Raw genomic sequence first — 14,817 nt, 5'->3', positions numbered from 1 at the left:
TCTCCTTGCCACCTAGTAGAAACATAAACATGGTTATAAAAGGAATTGACATTGAATCTGAAACTGTCCAACCTCTTGTCTGTATTTTCAATTTTTCCCCTAACTCCATTAAGTACTTATTGTGGTTGGTATACATTTTAAATAGACTATAAATGGGTGCGTCATAGGAAATAGTTTCCTATTTTGAATCAACTAAATTTACAGTTTCAAAATATAAGATAGGCTGTTTTAGATTAAAAAGAGAATAAGAAAATCCAGCTTGTTTTTTTTTCTATTATTAAAATGTAAAGGATTTTTTAAATCTCATTTATTTTGTCAATTGGTTTTGCTTAACACTCTTCAGCCCAGTCCACTCTCAATTATCCATGCTAAGGAAGGGGGATCAGTGGCCTGGATAATCTAAAACAGCAGACAATTTTAAAAGCCCTTGTATTTGGCCCAGGCATACTTTACAATCAAACTCTGATTATTCACACTAATGAAAGGAAGAGCAGACACCTTGAGAAAGATCCAAAGCCAATACAGATCTGCTCAGCTACTTTAGGGCACCCCAAGGCAGAGGCCCACATAGCAGAGTAGAAGGAAAATAACAGGGCCCCAGCTGCTCCCTTGCCATTCAAAACACTCAGCTGCTCTGTCCGTATCAATACCGCTCATGATATTAGTCATTCTTAAAATCATAGAGTTATGTCCAAATGCCCCCAGGTAAAAAAGACATATTATCCATATTGTTCCAAGTAATTAATGCAAGAATGCATTGTTTATAGGTATGAAAAACTTCTTGGGGGGTTTCCTTTGCCACACCTCACTCCCCAGCACCTTACTATCCCTGTCAAGCTCATATCACATACTGAGACGAGCAGCATAAAGGATAAAGACAAAAGAGGCAGTAAGCTGCAGTAGGAAAAGATCCAGCCTGCAAGTTAGGAAGCCTGGATCTTTGTCCTCTGTTGGTCTTTGCTCATGCCAAATGTCAGGTATGCACTCAAGCAGAGGGAACAGTGCGTGCAACAGTACATGAAGGTCATGGCACATTTAAAGAATTACTTGTGCTTCATTTTGGTCAAAGAACAAGATTTGAATGAAGTAGAAACAAGAGATAAAACTGGGGATGTAGTCAGAGGTAAAATTACGGAGTTTTTCAATTCCGTGCAAGATGTCCAGAAAGTATTCTGTAGACAGAAAGACAACAACAAATTTTTAAATAATTGTTAAAATTTATTGAATGCATACTGTTTGCCCAGCATGAATGCTCTAATCATCTGATGTTCATAAACACATTTAATACTTACAACAACCCCAAGAGAGTCACCTTTACTGTTCCTACTTTACAAATGAGGAAACAAGACATATAAAGCTTAGGTAACTTCCAGGATCACACAACTGGCAAGTGGTGGAGTCAGGGTTCAAATCTAGCCTGTTTGATCTCATAACTCATGTCATCTTTCAACAAATGGAATGGTGTGTTCAGAATTTTAAAAGACCACGCTAAAATCAATGTGCCAGAGAGACTGGAGGAGAGTGAAGGGGAGGGAAGGAGAATTTAAAACAAGAGATAGTGAGTTCCAGAACTAAAACAAAGGAAGTGGTAATAGAGAAGAAAGGTGTAATCAAGAGGTTTACAGGAGACAGAACAAAAAATAATTGGTTAAATAAAGGGGAGAGAAAGAGGAAGGGTCTAGCATGAGTTCCATATTTCTGTCTTGGACACTGTGTGATGACCTAATAATTTTTAAAGAATTGCTTAAGCTCGTGCACCAGTGATCTTACCTGGAAAGGAATCCCTACCAGATGGACAGGCCCAGGAAGGAACAGCACAAATAATGCTTTTTTTTTTTTCCATTATGATGCTGGCACATATTCATCCAAATACACAAATGTCCCATCTTAACTGATGAATTTAGTGGTGACAAATTAATTTATGTACAGATATTTAGGACAATATATAGAATGCTACTCCAAAGTAATGATTGAGATGCAGTAAATTTTCTCTTATTTTTCAAAGTTACATATATTGACTCACATTTAGCTTTCTATGTAACATTCATGTGTTTAAGAAGATAGAGATAGGAGAAAGGGCACCAGAAGAAGGGAAAAGAGGCAGACATTATAGCTTATCAGGATATTTATAAATGGCTACAGAAACCAAATCCACTTACAGGACATTCTAATTAGGGTGAACAAAATTATGTGATATCATGAAAGTCTGTGAATGTTTAGAAAAGAGCTGAAGTACATACTCAAAACTTGAAAATACCTAACTGGTGGTTCTATTTTATACTTTGCTTGTTTGTATATTTTAAATATGCAATTATTTTGTGGTACTTTCATAGTACAAATAAACATGTTTTCTTACTAAACAAATGTGATAACCATCCATTCTGTATCTAGAACTTTACCAATAGAAAAGAATACACAAGAAGGCAGACCATTATCAATAAATAACCTACATGCACCAACAGCAATTGCAACAGATACATTTCAGCCCTGAAACCAGATGAGGTACTGGGAAATTTGGTGCATGGAGACCCTGTGTTTCCAGAATAAAGGAAGGTAATCAATGATGAAAAATTCAAATGGCTTATAATAGCTGACCTCAGAAACAGGCACCTAGACATACAGCCTTTCTTGGTCATAACACCCATCCTTCACCATGGCTTTCCTCATATTGTCTGAATATTTCATTTTCTCTTGTTATGGTGTCTGAAACTCCATCATTTTCATGTTATCTCATCCTCTTCCTAAAAAGTATAGGACTAGAAAATTTCCAGAGATTGAATACATGTGTGACAAAGAGAAAGATGATAAGGTTAAGAAGCAGACAGGGGAATTTCATTGTTAACTTTAAATAATAACACATGGTTTATAAGACACTTTCCTTAGTAAACGCACGTTAATAAGGACTTCCAGTTCAAGATGGGGAGTGGAATGTACATATTTAATTTCTCTCCCACTCACAACCCCACTGAAATGACAGTAAATTTTTTTTAAAAGGATCCACAACCAAGCTGAAAACAAACAAACAAAAAAAGCCCCCAAAGAATACCACATTGACTCAAGCATTTCTGGCAAGTAGAAAAAAAAGAGGATTGAATAGTCTGAGAAACTAAAGCAAAGGATTGCAACATACACTTGCACACTGAAGACGGCTGGCAAGGATTAAGACGGGTTGCCCTTGAGAGCCTGTGGGTCAGCCACTGCTGAGCGCAGAGCAGGCCTCAGAGTAATCATCACAGTAATTAATTAAAGGATTATTTAATGTACTGCTGGCCTGACTGGTTCCTCTCCTCCATAAACAGAGCAGTTGATGCTGCCTTCACCCCATGTGCAAGTCTCAAGATGTGCTTAATAAAAGTGAGCAATGTGATGGGAAGGAATTGCTATCAAAGGTACTGAGACAGTTGAGAAAAGTAGAACAAACTCTAGAACCAACTGTGAAATTTAAGGGTAACACAGATGGGGAACAAAAGTCAAAAGCAACCCATCAGAGAAAGACAAATACTATGTGATCTCACATGTGGAATCTAAGAAAAGAGAAATAACCAAACTCATAGATAAAGACATCAAATGTGTACCTTCCAGAGGTGCATGAAGCGGGAATTGAATGAAGGTGGTCAGAAGTTACAAACTCCTAGTTAGAAGATAAATAATTACTGAAGATGTAATGTGCTACATTACTGTAGTGAACACTGTTGTATGCTATACTTGAAAGTTACTAAGAGAGGAGATCCTAAAAATTTGCATCAAAAGTAAAAAAATTTGTTGTATCTAAAGGAGATAATGGATGTTAGCTAAACATATTGTGGTGATCAATTGACATTTTTGTAAATCAAGTGTTTATGTTGCACACTTTAAACTCATACAGTGCTATATGACAATTATATCTCAATTAAACTGAAGAAAAAAGCAATAGACCTAATGAAAACATTTTTTAAAAAGCAGCTAACAAACTATTCTTTCTTAAAGTCCTCATTATCTGGCAATTATTGAGATCTAAATCTTGGCTCCCTTCCTGCACACGTAGTCCTTTATGAGAAGACTAACTGTGAACAAGTCCTACCTACTTACACAGAACCTGCTTCTTATAGTTATTGGGTCAGCACTGTTTCAGTTCAGTAGAACTACTTATCTTCAAAGGAATCCTAAGTTACTAATATAAACATATCCTTTCATTCAAAAATGTAAATAGGTATTCAGGGATCACCAACCATTTGACAAAAACAAAGAGCCTGAAAGATAAGGACCCAAATGAACAAAAAAACCCAAAGATTTCAAAGTGGATATAAAAAGGAAAAAAAAGGAAACAAAGAACTTAATTTTTTAATTAGCATTCTTAAAAAGATTTGCGGGATGACTATATCCAAAAAATAAAATATGACTTCCTAGAAATTAGACAATCAAAGACTCAGAATGTGTTCCTAGGAGTTGCCTTCTGGCTTAGTAGGTTAAGGATCTGGCATTGTCATTGCTGTGGCTCTGGTTACAGTTGTGGTTCAGGTTTGATCCCCAGCCTAGAAATTTCTTCATGCCACAGGTGTGGCCAAAAAGAAAAAGAAAAAAAAAACAGAATGTGTTCCTTAAACTTAAATATGATTGCCATTATTAATTATTCAATAGAGGGGTTGAAAACTAGAATGAACAAAGATAATGCCTAAATTAGTAATCTGGAAGAAAAAAAACTGAGGAAATCAATCCAGATCCAAAGAAGCAGAAATTTAAGAAAAAACTCTCCCTCTAATACTTATCCAATGAAATTTCAAAATAGAATTTTTTTTATTTTGTACGTGAGAAATCTGAGGATTGGAGAAATTAAGTGATTTGTCTCTATGGTAGTTTACAAATAGAGTCTGCTATATTCCAGATGTGTCCCATTCATAAACCTAAAGCTGAAATTCGTCATTACATGGAAGTCTGGCCCCAGTGGTTGATCACACCTAGCACCTACTCTGATTAGTTAATGTGGGTACCAGTCTAGTCAAGTCAGTTGTTGACAGCTGGCCTCTACTCTTCTTCTTCTTTTTTTTTTTTTTGTAATGATTTTTATTTTTTCCATCATGGCTGGTTTACAGTATTCTGTAAATTTTCTACTGTACAGAAAGGTGACCCAGTCACACATACATGTATTTTTTTTTCTCACATTATTATGCTCCACCATAGGTAACTAGAGTTCCCAGTGCCATACAGCAGGATCTCATTGCTTATCCATTCCAAATGCACTAGTTTGCATCTATTACCCCAAATTCCCAGTCCATCACACTCCCTCCCACTCCCCCTTGGCAACCACAAGTCTGTTCTTCAAGTCCATGATTTTCTTTCTTTTCGGTGGAAAGGTTCATTTGTGGTGTATATTAGATTCCAGATATAAGTGATATCATACGGTATTTGTCTTTCTCTTTCTGACTTACTTCACTCAGTATGAGAGTCTCTATAGTTTCATCCATGTTGCTGTAAATGGCATATTTTGTTCTTTTTTATGGATGAGTAGTATTCCATTGTGTATATATACCACATCTTCTTAATCCATTCATCTGTTAAAGGACATTTAGGTTGTTTCCATGTCTTGGCAATTGTGATAACCTCTACCCCTAATGGTCAATGACAGTTCTGATGCTCGTTTGTCCCCTTCCAGTTGTTTGCAGTTGTCATCCATTCTCATTAGTTAATGCAGGTGCCAGCCTAGTCTACACCTATTATTTACAGTTAGCATCTGATTGGTCAGTGTATCAGCTGATGAATATCTGAATATCATCCCTGTAAAAGCCCATACTTGTTCAATGATGGCTATGTGATTTTGTGATACAATCAAAAAAGGGGGTAACTACTGAGATCTCAAATTTGAAACCGGGGGAAAGAAATAAGGGTGGTTTTTGTCATCTCAGTATTAATCTATGAGAAATTTCATTGATAAATTTTTACACATTTCTCTTCTTCCTTTTTCCTTACACATCAAGAAATAAATGACCATGCTTTTAAGGCTGTTCCCACTCCCTTCTTAGTGGCCCACACAAAGAGCAGGTCTATATGGTGAGCACAGTTCTAGAAAACTACCAAGGGCAGCCAAGAGATCAAGTCCCAAACTGGAATGTTTACTCCAAGAGGTTTAGGTAGAAACTAGTGACAAAGATACACACCAAGATTGGTTGAGTGGAGAAGTAAACAGGAAATATATTCTAAAGAAATATGGGGTCTTTGCTGACATCTATAGCAGGTAGATAAAGTATGTCTCTAACCCAGGTTTGTATGAACCAGTTGAGTTGTTTTTTGTTGTTGTTGTTTTTAACTGAAGAAATTCTTAATTAGATTGGTTTTTCTTTTTAGGGCCACACCTATGGCATAAGGAGGTTCCCAGTCCAGGGTCCAATCTAATTGGAGCTGCAGCTGCTGGCCTGCACCAGAGCCACAGCCGCCAGATCTGAGCCGTGTCTGTGACCTACACTGCAGCTCATGACAACGCCAGATCCTTTAGCCCCCTGAGCAAGGCCAGGGATTGAACCCATATCCTCATGGGTAATAGTTGGATTCTTAACCTGCTGAGCCACAATGGGAACTCCTGAACCAGTTGAGTTTTCAAAAGGTATCAGAGCACAGAGAACTCTCTCCAATCTCCTGGGATGGACCATGTGGAAAATAACAGTTAAAGAATGTATGTATGGGTATTACTGGGTCACTTTGTACAGCAGAAATTGGCACAACCTTGTAGGTCAACTATACTTTAATAAATTAAAAATAAAAAATAAAAGATACCAGAGAAGAAATGGACAGCGTTACTGCAAACTGGACCTAAAAGCAACAAATTTAGCTACTTTATTTATTTTCTCACTTTTCTGAGTTGAAAATAAGCCCAAGTTTCTCAACTATAGGATTTCATCCTTGACACACCAAGGCAAATAGATATCCAAAGTTTGAGACCAGCCCCAATATCCACCAACATAAAGCCAAAGTCCAGTTAAATCAAAGTCTGAACATTATATTGATATCCAGGGCAGTATCAATGGTTGATACGGCGTTTGTAAAACCAAGGCCTTTGCCTCCTTAAAAACCACAAACTCAGATCCCCCCAGGAAGCGTTAACTGAGTAGTTTAGACTTTGCTTAGGATTTGTGGGATTTTGCAGAACATGTTCACCCTTTAAGAGCCTTCCCTAAAATCACTGAGTTATAAGCTCATAAGAGCTACAGAATTGGGCCCTAAATGTTATTTTCACAGCCCCTCTGTGGCTTACCAAGGAAGTAAACAAAATGCCATGGAGCTACCTTCTGTTTTGTCTCTCACACTCCCTGCAGCCGAAAGCACAGGCAGAGTCAGATTCACAAGGGGTTCAACAATCATGGGAATTTTTCTGTACTTTAAAAGAGTGCATGAAAGTCACTTGTGTACGTACGAGGATTATCTGCAACTTCTGCCCTGCCTCTTCATCCAACAAAGACATTTTTACCAGTTTTACAATGTTCTTGACAACTCACCCAAAATTCATAATTTTCCTTCTGCTTGTATCACTTGTTTGTTATTTACTTTATATGGCTCTTTCCTCCGAAAGGCTCAAGGCACCACACAGACAACTCTGATATAATCAACATTACATTAAACTCCTCTTTAAAAACCCTAGCCAGGGAAGTGACCAGCTTATAGGCACAAGGGACATGGCCAAGTTCAGGAAGAAGGAAAAAATACGCAAGTAGTCAGGACGTTAGGAGGCCCAGTTACCGGAAGGCCTGTCCTGCCCTTTCCGGTCACTCTACCTGCAAGACCAAGACAGTGCCTTCAATTCCAAAGAACAGAGCCAAAAATATCTCCATTTCTGGGGGGGGGGGTGCATAGGTCTGTAGGGGAGTGTCTGAAAAGAAAGATACCTACAGAGGCAATGCATTCCAAAAATAAATAGGAAAAGATACATAGTGACATTTTATGATAAATCATTGAGATAGACTGAAATCACCAAGATAGATTTCTTTTTTTATAGCAAATATAAGTCCTGCTCGATCCTCAGTTCTATGGAATGTTTATGATGTCCAAAGGCTCTATAGGCTTTTAGAGGTCAGAGCAACCTCAAAAGTTCAGAGCGTCTCAAAATCAAAAAGCTGAGGGGTCACCTCAGCTTCTAAATCCCAGACCACATTGATTTGGCAAAGCTACATGTTGACATCCTGCATGTGTGATCCTCCCAGTGGTGAAAGGGGTAATTAAACAGTGACTCTCCTAGCAGCTGCTAGTAAATCAGGCCAAAAATGAGCAAGAAGGGAGTATATCCTAATTTGCAGCCTAGAGAAGAAATGACCATTCCCAGCAAATGGAGCAAAGATGTCATTCTCCTATCAGTACAGACTGGGAGAGAATTCAGCAAGGAGAAAGAACACCAAATCCTCCTCCTCGTCCTCATCATCATCATTACTGTTACTATAGTGGGCTTGTCATTATTGTTATTTAGTGGGTGCTATGTGCCAAGCACTCTGGTGCTCCGGTTATACATGCCGACCTCTCTCATGCCTAGACCAAACCTATAGAATGGTCATGATCATTTTCTTAACTTTACCAATAAAGACCATAAGACGTATAAGCTATCAGCCCAAGTCACTCAGCTGGTAAGTGCTTGAGCTAGGATTCAAACCCAGCGCAAAAGGATAGGCAAAAAAAAAAAAAAAAAAAAAAAAACAAGCAAATGTATAAAAGGCATATGTGAGTTGACAAAAAGAGCAAAAAGAGAAAACATATTGGATCAATTTCTTCCTCCAAAAGCTACTGATTGAGAGAGAGTTACCTGTACAATAGCAGGTTAGGGACCACAAATAAAGACCTAATAAAGAAGGTAGCAGGAAGCCCAGTGCCGGTGGAAGAGGTGTAGCAACACAGAGACCCTGTGAAGGGGGGAGCTCAGGAGGGACCAGTAAGCTTATCTCCAGGGCCTGAGCGAGCAGGATTTGAGAGCTGGTAACTGAAACCCACTGTGTCATCTTGTATAATTGATTGCAGGTTTCAGCCACATTCCCGTGGAGTTCTAAAGTCAGTCATTCTCAGTAATCCCTTTGTGAACCCTCCCTCCACCTAAATATAAATACCGTGCATTGGGCACTTACAAAGCATCAAGCATTTAACACATAACATCTTAAACTTCGCAGCAACACTATAAGGTAGATACCATAAACAGCCCATCTTATAGATAAGGCGGCACAGAGAAGTTGAGTAACTTGCCCAAAGTCACAGAGTTAGTAAAAGGTAGAGATGGACCCACCATCTAGGGAGTCTGGCTCCAGAGCCCAACTTCCTAGTCTATGTTGTGCTCCTTCTAGAACCTGATTCTGTGCACTCCACTCCAGGGCACTACCATCCTCTCTCGGTTCTGTCTGACCTCTCTTCTGGGAAGAAAACTAGCCAAGTCTCTTGTTTTCCCTCCTAGAGGGCCAGCCTCATCAAGTCACCCACGCTGACCAAGTTGAAATTATCTTGGAAAAGGTGAAAGTTACCAAAAAGGAAGCGACAATTGATATGGATTCCCTGGTAACCTGGACATTCCCAGACATTCTTTTGAAACTGCCTTGTATCTCAGAGCATATATGCATCATAACACACATAGTCCCGATAGAAGACAGCTTCTACATGACAGTCATTGCAATTATTGTAGCAGAGATTCCTCGTTCTCATTTCTGGAGGTCTGGGAAATTGCAGCTGAAGCTGAGATTCAATTATGCCAGGACCATCCTGCCCTCTGTCTAGAAAAATCTTCACCATCTTCAAATGGCTCCCTCTTTCTCTTCCTTAAAGTTTTAGATTAGATGACAATAATTCACAGAGATCCTCTTTGATCACCCAATTCAAGTAGCCTCTTTCACTCAACTCTTGACCAAAACAACCTGTTGTCACCATAGCCCTGCCACGAGCAGTAATTATTTCATTTATTAATTCACTTGTTTTTGTTGAGGTATTTGTTGTCTAGACTGCCTTAACAAAGTGCCACAAACCAGGTGGCTTAAATCACAGAGACTTAGTTTCTCTCAGTTCTAGAGGCTGGAAGTCCAAAATCAAGGTGTGGGCTGGGCTGGGCTCCCTCTGAGACTCTAGATGCAACCACTCCTTGCCTCTTCTGGCTTCTAGTGGTGGCCATCGGTCCTTGGTGTTCTTTGGTTTTCAGCTGCAGCACTGCAGACTCTGCATCTGCTGTCCCATGGCATCCTCCATATGTGTTTCTCTATCCAAATTTCCCTCTTCTTACAAGGACACTCGTCACGCTGCTCCATCCTGCTCCATCATGAGCTTCCCTTGGTTTAGCTAATGACATCCTTAAATGGTTAGTTCTGGCCCCAGAAGTGTAAGAGAAAAACTTTCTATGTTTAAACCTTCCAGTTTATGGTCATTTGCTACAGCAGCTCTAGGAATATGCTGCAAGAAATGCTCTTAGCTTTATTCAAGCCTGGGTTTGCACAGTGATTTGACCTAATAAATAGTTTCCCATGATAGGTATTAACAATCCCTAATTTCTTAAGTGGAAAAAATATGTGTGTGTGTGTGTGTGTGTGTGTGTGTGTGTGTGTGCATATATATATATATATATATATATATATGAAAAGCTAAATGTCCTATTTTGTACACAAAGCAACAGAGCCTCTAGGAGGATACTATTCACAGGCTCATACATGGCAGAACTCAGACCTCCAACTCCATGCTGGGTGATTTTTGCCATCTTATGGTTATCCCCCCTCCCTTTACTTCTCAGCTGCCCAGGAAATGAGGGTGCATTGTACTCTCCAGGAAAAGAACAGGGCACTCTTCCACCTGAAGAACATCCTTCAGTGAAGTCTCTTGAACACTTTCAAGGTATTTACGCAAACTGTTCCAGCCAATAGGACAAATGGTTATTGTTTTTAGGGAGGTTATGGCAAATGTGTTTAAGAATCTGACAATAAAAGCAGCTGGTCCCATGTCCACTGAGGGCTCAGACAGTTGGATCTGACTGAAAATACACAGCTGCAGCTGGTCTTCAGCCCCTCACCTCCTCCACCCTTGTGCCTAAGGAAAGGGACATGGGAAATGTGAGCCTCTTCTGTGTGAAAGGGATAGTTTCAATTATAAAATTACAAGTTCTTCAATCCTTTCTTTTGCTTTTTAGGGCCACACCTGCAGCATATGGAGGTTCCCAGGCTAGGAGTCCAATCAGAGCTACAGCTGCTAACCAGCGCCACAGCCACAGCGGGATCCGAGCCAAATCTGAGACCTACACCACAGCTCACGGCAATGCCAGATCCTCAACCCATTGAACGAGGCCAGGGATCGAACCCTCAACTTCATGGTTCCTAGTCAGATTCATTTCCGCTGTGCCATGGGAACACCCCCCTTTTCCTTTTCTTTTTTTCCCCCCTCATTCTTACTGTCTCCCCCAGGTGTAAAGAATCCACCAGAAGTAATCCATCCCAGCCCCAGAGAAGGGGAATTGTTTCTCCTACCTTCCACTTGATAAGCTGAGGTGGCCGCCCCCCATCCAAATCCTGCAGGGAAAGCCATGCTTTCGGAACGCAGAGACTGGAGTACTCAGGCAACCGAGCCGCACACTTTAGGCAGCGTTGTCTGGCGGTTGTGCAAACAGTAAGTGAACTTTCACCCTTGACTGGAGTCTCAGAGAGCAAACAAGTATCCAAACAAGAAGGAACCTGATTAAAGGATCCCGCTTGACTGGCCACAGCCTTGATATGAAGAAACTTTAGGGCAAGCATTGATGCTGTCTTCTCTGGGCACTCCCTTATTCTTAGCAGAGCTGGACCAGCTTAGGGGCTGACCAACTCCCTGGGTCGACTAGCACCCATCCTTCTAGGCTTTTCCTTCTTTGAACAAAAATCATTATTTTTTAACTTATTTTTTCCTGCTTTGTTTAACCGAAGTATAGTTGATTTACCAGGTTGTGTTGGTTTCAGGTGTACATCAAAGTGATTCAGTTATATCTGTGTTATGTGGTTTATGGTTTCCTAGCTTCCAGTGTGGCTATTGAGAAGTCTGATGGTAAATCAAGTCCTAATCTGTTTTGTGTCCCAGCCCACCCTCCATGCTCCCCAAGCCTCCGGTTCTGCAATTTCAGTCATGTGCCTTGATGTGGAACTCCTCGTCCACAGTGCCAGACACTCGGTGTGTGGACCACACTCAAGCAGGAGATAAACAACCGGGGAAGCTGGGTACATGGGTACATGGAAACGCTCTGTACGATTTTGCAACCTTTCTGTACATCTAAAATCGATCCCAAATTAAGTGTTCTTAATACCTGTAGAGAGGCGAGTTAGGAAAAACCAAAATGAGGAAAGTTAATTCCTTAGTTCCCCTAAGCCAGTGCTAAGTCATCCTACATTGTGTAATGACAGGACTGGAATGAGGTATAACTGGATTGAAATCCTACCCTCTCCAGTCGTCCTAATGCTAAGAAGAAAAAAGAGGTTAATTATAAAAGCAAATGAGGGGAGGTATGTAAAGACATGGCTTTGGTGAAATGAGCATGAAAACTGTAGGCCACACTATTAAATTGAGTCCCTATGGTCATTCAGCACTAAAGCAATCCTCATAAATTGAATAAAAAATATATATATTAAAATATTTTCATTATTGAACACTAGATGGCAGTGTTGTAATTTTTTAAGTTTATAAATTGCTCTGTGAAGTGTTATGAAAATTTCGTTCTCCCATCAATGGCCACCCACCCCATAACCCCTAGCTGATTGTGATTGCACTTGTCATGATTTTTCTCTAGAAAGAAAACTACCTTCTCCATGCTCCACGTTCTCTGGAATTATTAGACCACAAAAGGAAGAATTTAATTTTCCTCAGCTCTGATGGGATTCTCCAGTAGAGCATTCTAAAGCATTTGGATGTCAGGACCTCTTTACACTCTTAAAAGGAATTGAAGCTCCTCAAGAGACTTTTCTCCTGTGGGTTATATTTATCAATATTTACTCTGTTTGAAATTAAAACTGAGATTTTTAAAATATTTACTTATGACTTCATTTAAAACAGCAAAATAACATGTGAGCATAAATATTTTATGAAAAGTAATCATATAATCTCAGACAAAGACTGTTTAGTGCGAAGAGTGCTTTGCATTCTTGCAAATCTTTCCTGCCTGACTTAAAGGAAGACAGCAGGATGTTTATATCTGCTTCTTACTTGTTTCATTGCCTCTGGGAAACTCCACTGTATACTTACAGAAGAATAAGAGATGAGAGTGAAAATGGCAATTACGTCTTAGTGTAAAGGTGGGTCCTGGAGTCCCTGTTACGACTCAGAGATAATGAACCCGAGTAGGATCCATGAGGACCTGAGTTTATCCCTGGCCTCAATCAGTGGGTTAAGGATCTGGTGTTGCCATGATCCGTGGTGTAGGTCTCAGACATATCTCAGATCTGGCATTGCTGTGGCTGTGGCTGTGGCTGTGACTGGCAGCTGCAGCTGCAACTCAACCCCTATCCTGGGAACTTCTGTATGTTGCAGGTGCGGGCCTAAAAAGACAAAAAAAAAAAAAAAAAAACAGCATAAATGTGGGTCCTCAAAAGGGTCTTGAGGGCACCCAGGGGACCTTAGCTCTCCTGACACCTCCTCCAGGACCCTCCACTGCTTCCCACCATCTCTTGTATTCTCACCTTACAGAGAGCACCATTCTACTAATACTCCCCACACAAAGCCTTTCTGGCTATCAGACCTATGAATTTGCAGCCCCAATCTTGAGTAAGAAAAAAAATATATTTTACATCTCTATTTTTTTGTTTTTGTGTTTTTTGTTTTGAAATGTATAAATTATTTAATTAAATTATAGTTGATTTAGTGTTGTGCCAATTTCTGCTGTACAGTGTAATGACTGTATATACATACATGACATTTATATGTATATTCTTTTTCTCAGACCATCTTCTGTCATGTTCTATTCCAAGAGACTGGATATAGTTCCCTGTGCTACACAGTAGGACCACATTGTTTATCCATTCTAAACGTAACAGTTTGTATCTACTAACCCCAAGTTCCCAGTCCATCCCACTCCCTCCCCCTGCCCACTTAGCAACCACAAGTCTGTTCTCCATGTCTGTAAGTCTGTTTCTGTTTTGTAGATAAGATAATTTGTGCCGCATTTTGGGTTCCCCATATACATGATATCGTAAGGTATTTGTCTCGTTCTGACTTACTTCACTTAGTATGGAGAATCTCTAGCTGCGTTCATGTTGCTGCAAATGGAATTAGTTTGTTCTTTTTATGGCTGAGTAGCATTCCAGTGTATATGTGTACTACATCTTCTTAATCCATACATCTAATGATAGATTTTTAGGTCATTTCCACGTCTTGGTTACTGGGAATAGTACTGCAATAACATAGGGGTGCGTGTATCTTCTTGAATTATAGTTTTGTCTGGATATATGGCAAGGAGTAGGATTGCTGGATCAGTTTCCTTATGCAAAAAGAATTCTGATTCCATAACCTCATCTAGCAAGACTAGCTGACAATTTAATTTGTTATCAAGTCCCCTCTTGTACGGCCATCTTAGAACCATACAAGAAAATTCAGTTTTTATGAAGAACAAATTAAAAGAAAATGCTTGGGAGTTCCCATTGTGACTCAGTGGGTTAAGAACCCAGCACAGTGTCCACAAGGATGTGGATTCAATCCCTGGCCTCACTCAGTGGGTCAAGGATCCAGCATTGCTACAAGCTGTGGCTTAGGTTGCAGATGAGGCTCAGAACCGGTATTGCTGTTGTTATGGCATAGGCCCCAGCTGCTCTGATTTGACCCCTAGCCCAGGAACTTCCATATGCCACAGGAGTAGCTGTAAAAAAAAATATAAAATAAAATGCTTGATGTCATCAT

General features: G+C 39.8%; 1 protein-coding gene across 1 annotated transcript in view; it reads right to left on the bottom strand.

Moving 5' to 3' along the window:
* Positions 1–11,590, bottom strand: part of LOC100737183 (cytosolic beta-glucosidase) — a 115,612-nt gene extending 104,022 nt beyond the window's left edge. The window contains exon 1 of the mRNA XM_021101070.1: positions 11,433–11,590. Coding sequence (XP_020956729.1) covers positions 11,433–11,490 — 58 coding nt within the window. The 5' untranslated portion in view covers positions 11,491–11,590. The remainder of the gene's footprint in view (positions 1–11,432) is intronic.

This window comes from Sus scrofa, chromosome 8, assembly GCF_000003025.6.
Source record: "Sus scrofa isolate TJ Tabasco breed Duroc chromosome 8, Sscrofa11.1, whole genome shotgun sequence".
Classification (NCBI taxonomy): Eukaryota; Metazoa; Chordata; class Mammalia; order Artiodactyla; family Suidae; genus Sus; species Sus scrofa.
The sequence above is the reverse complement of the archived record's forward strand: the minus strand, read 5'-3'. Positions and strand labels throughout refer to the sequence as shown.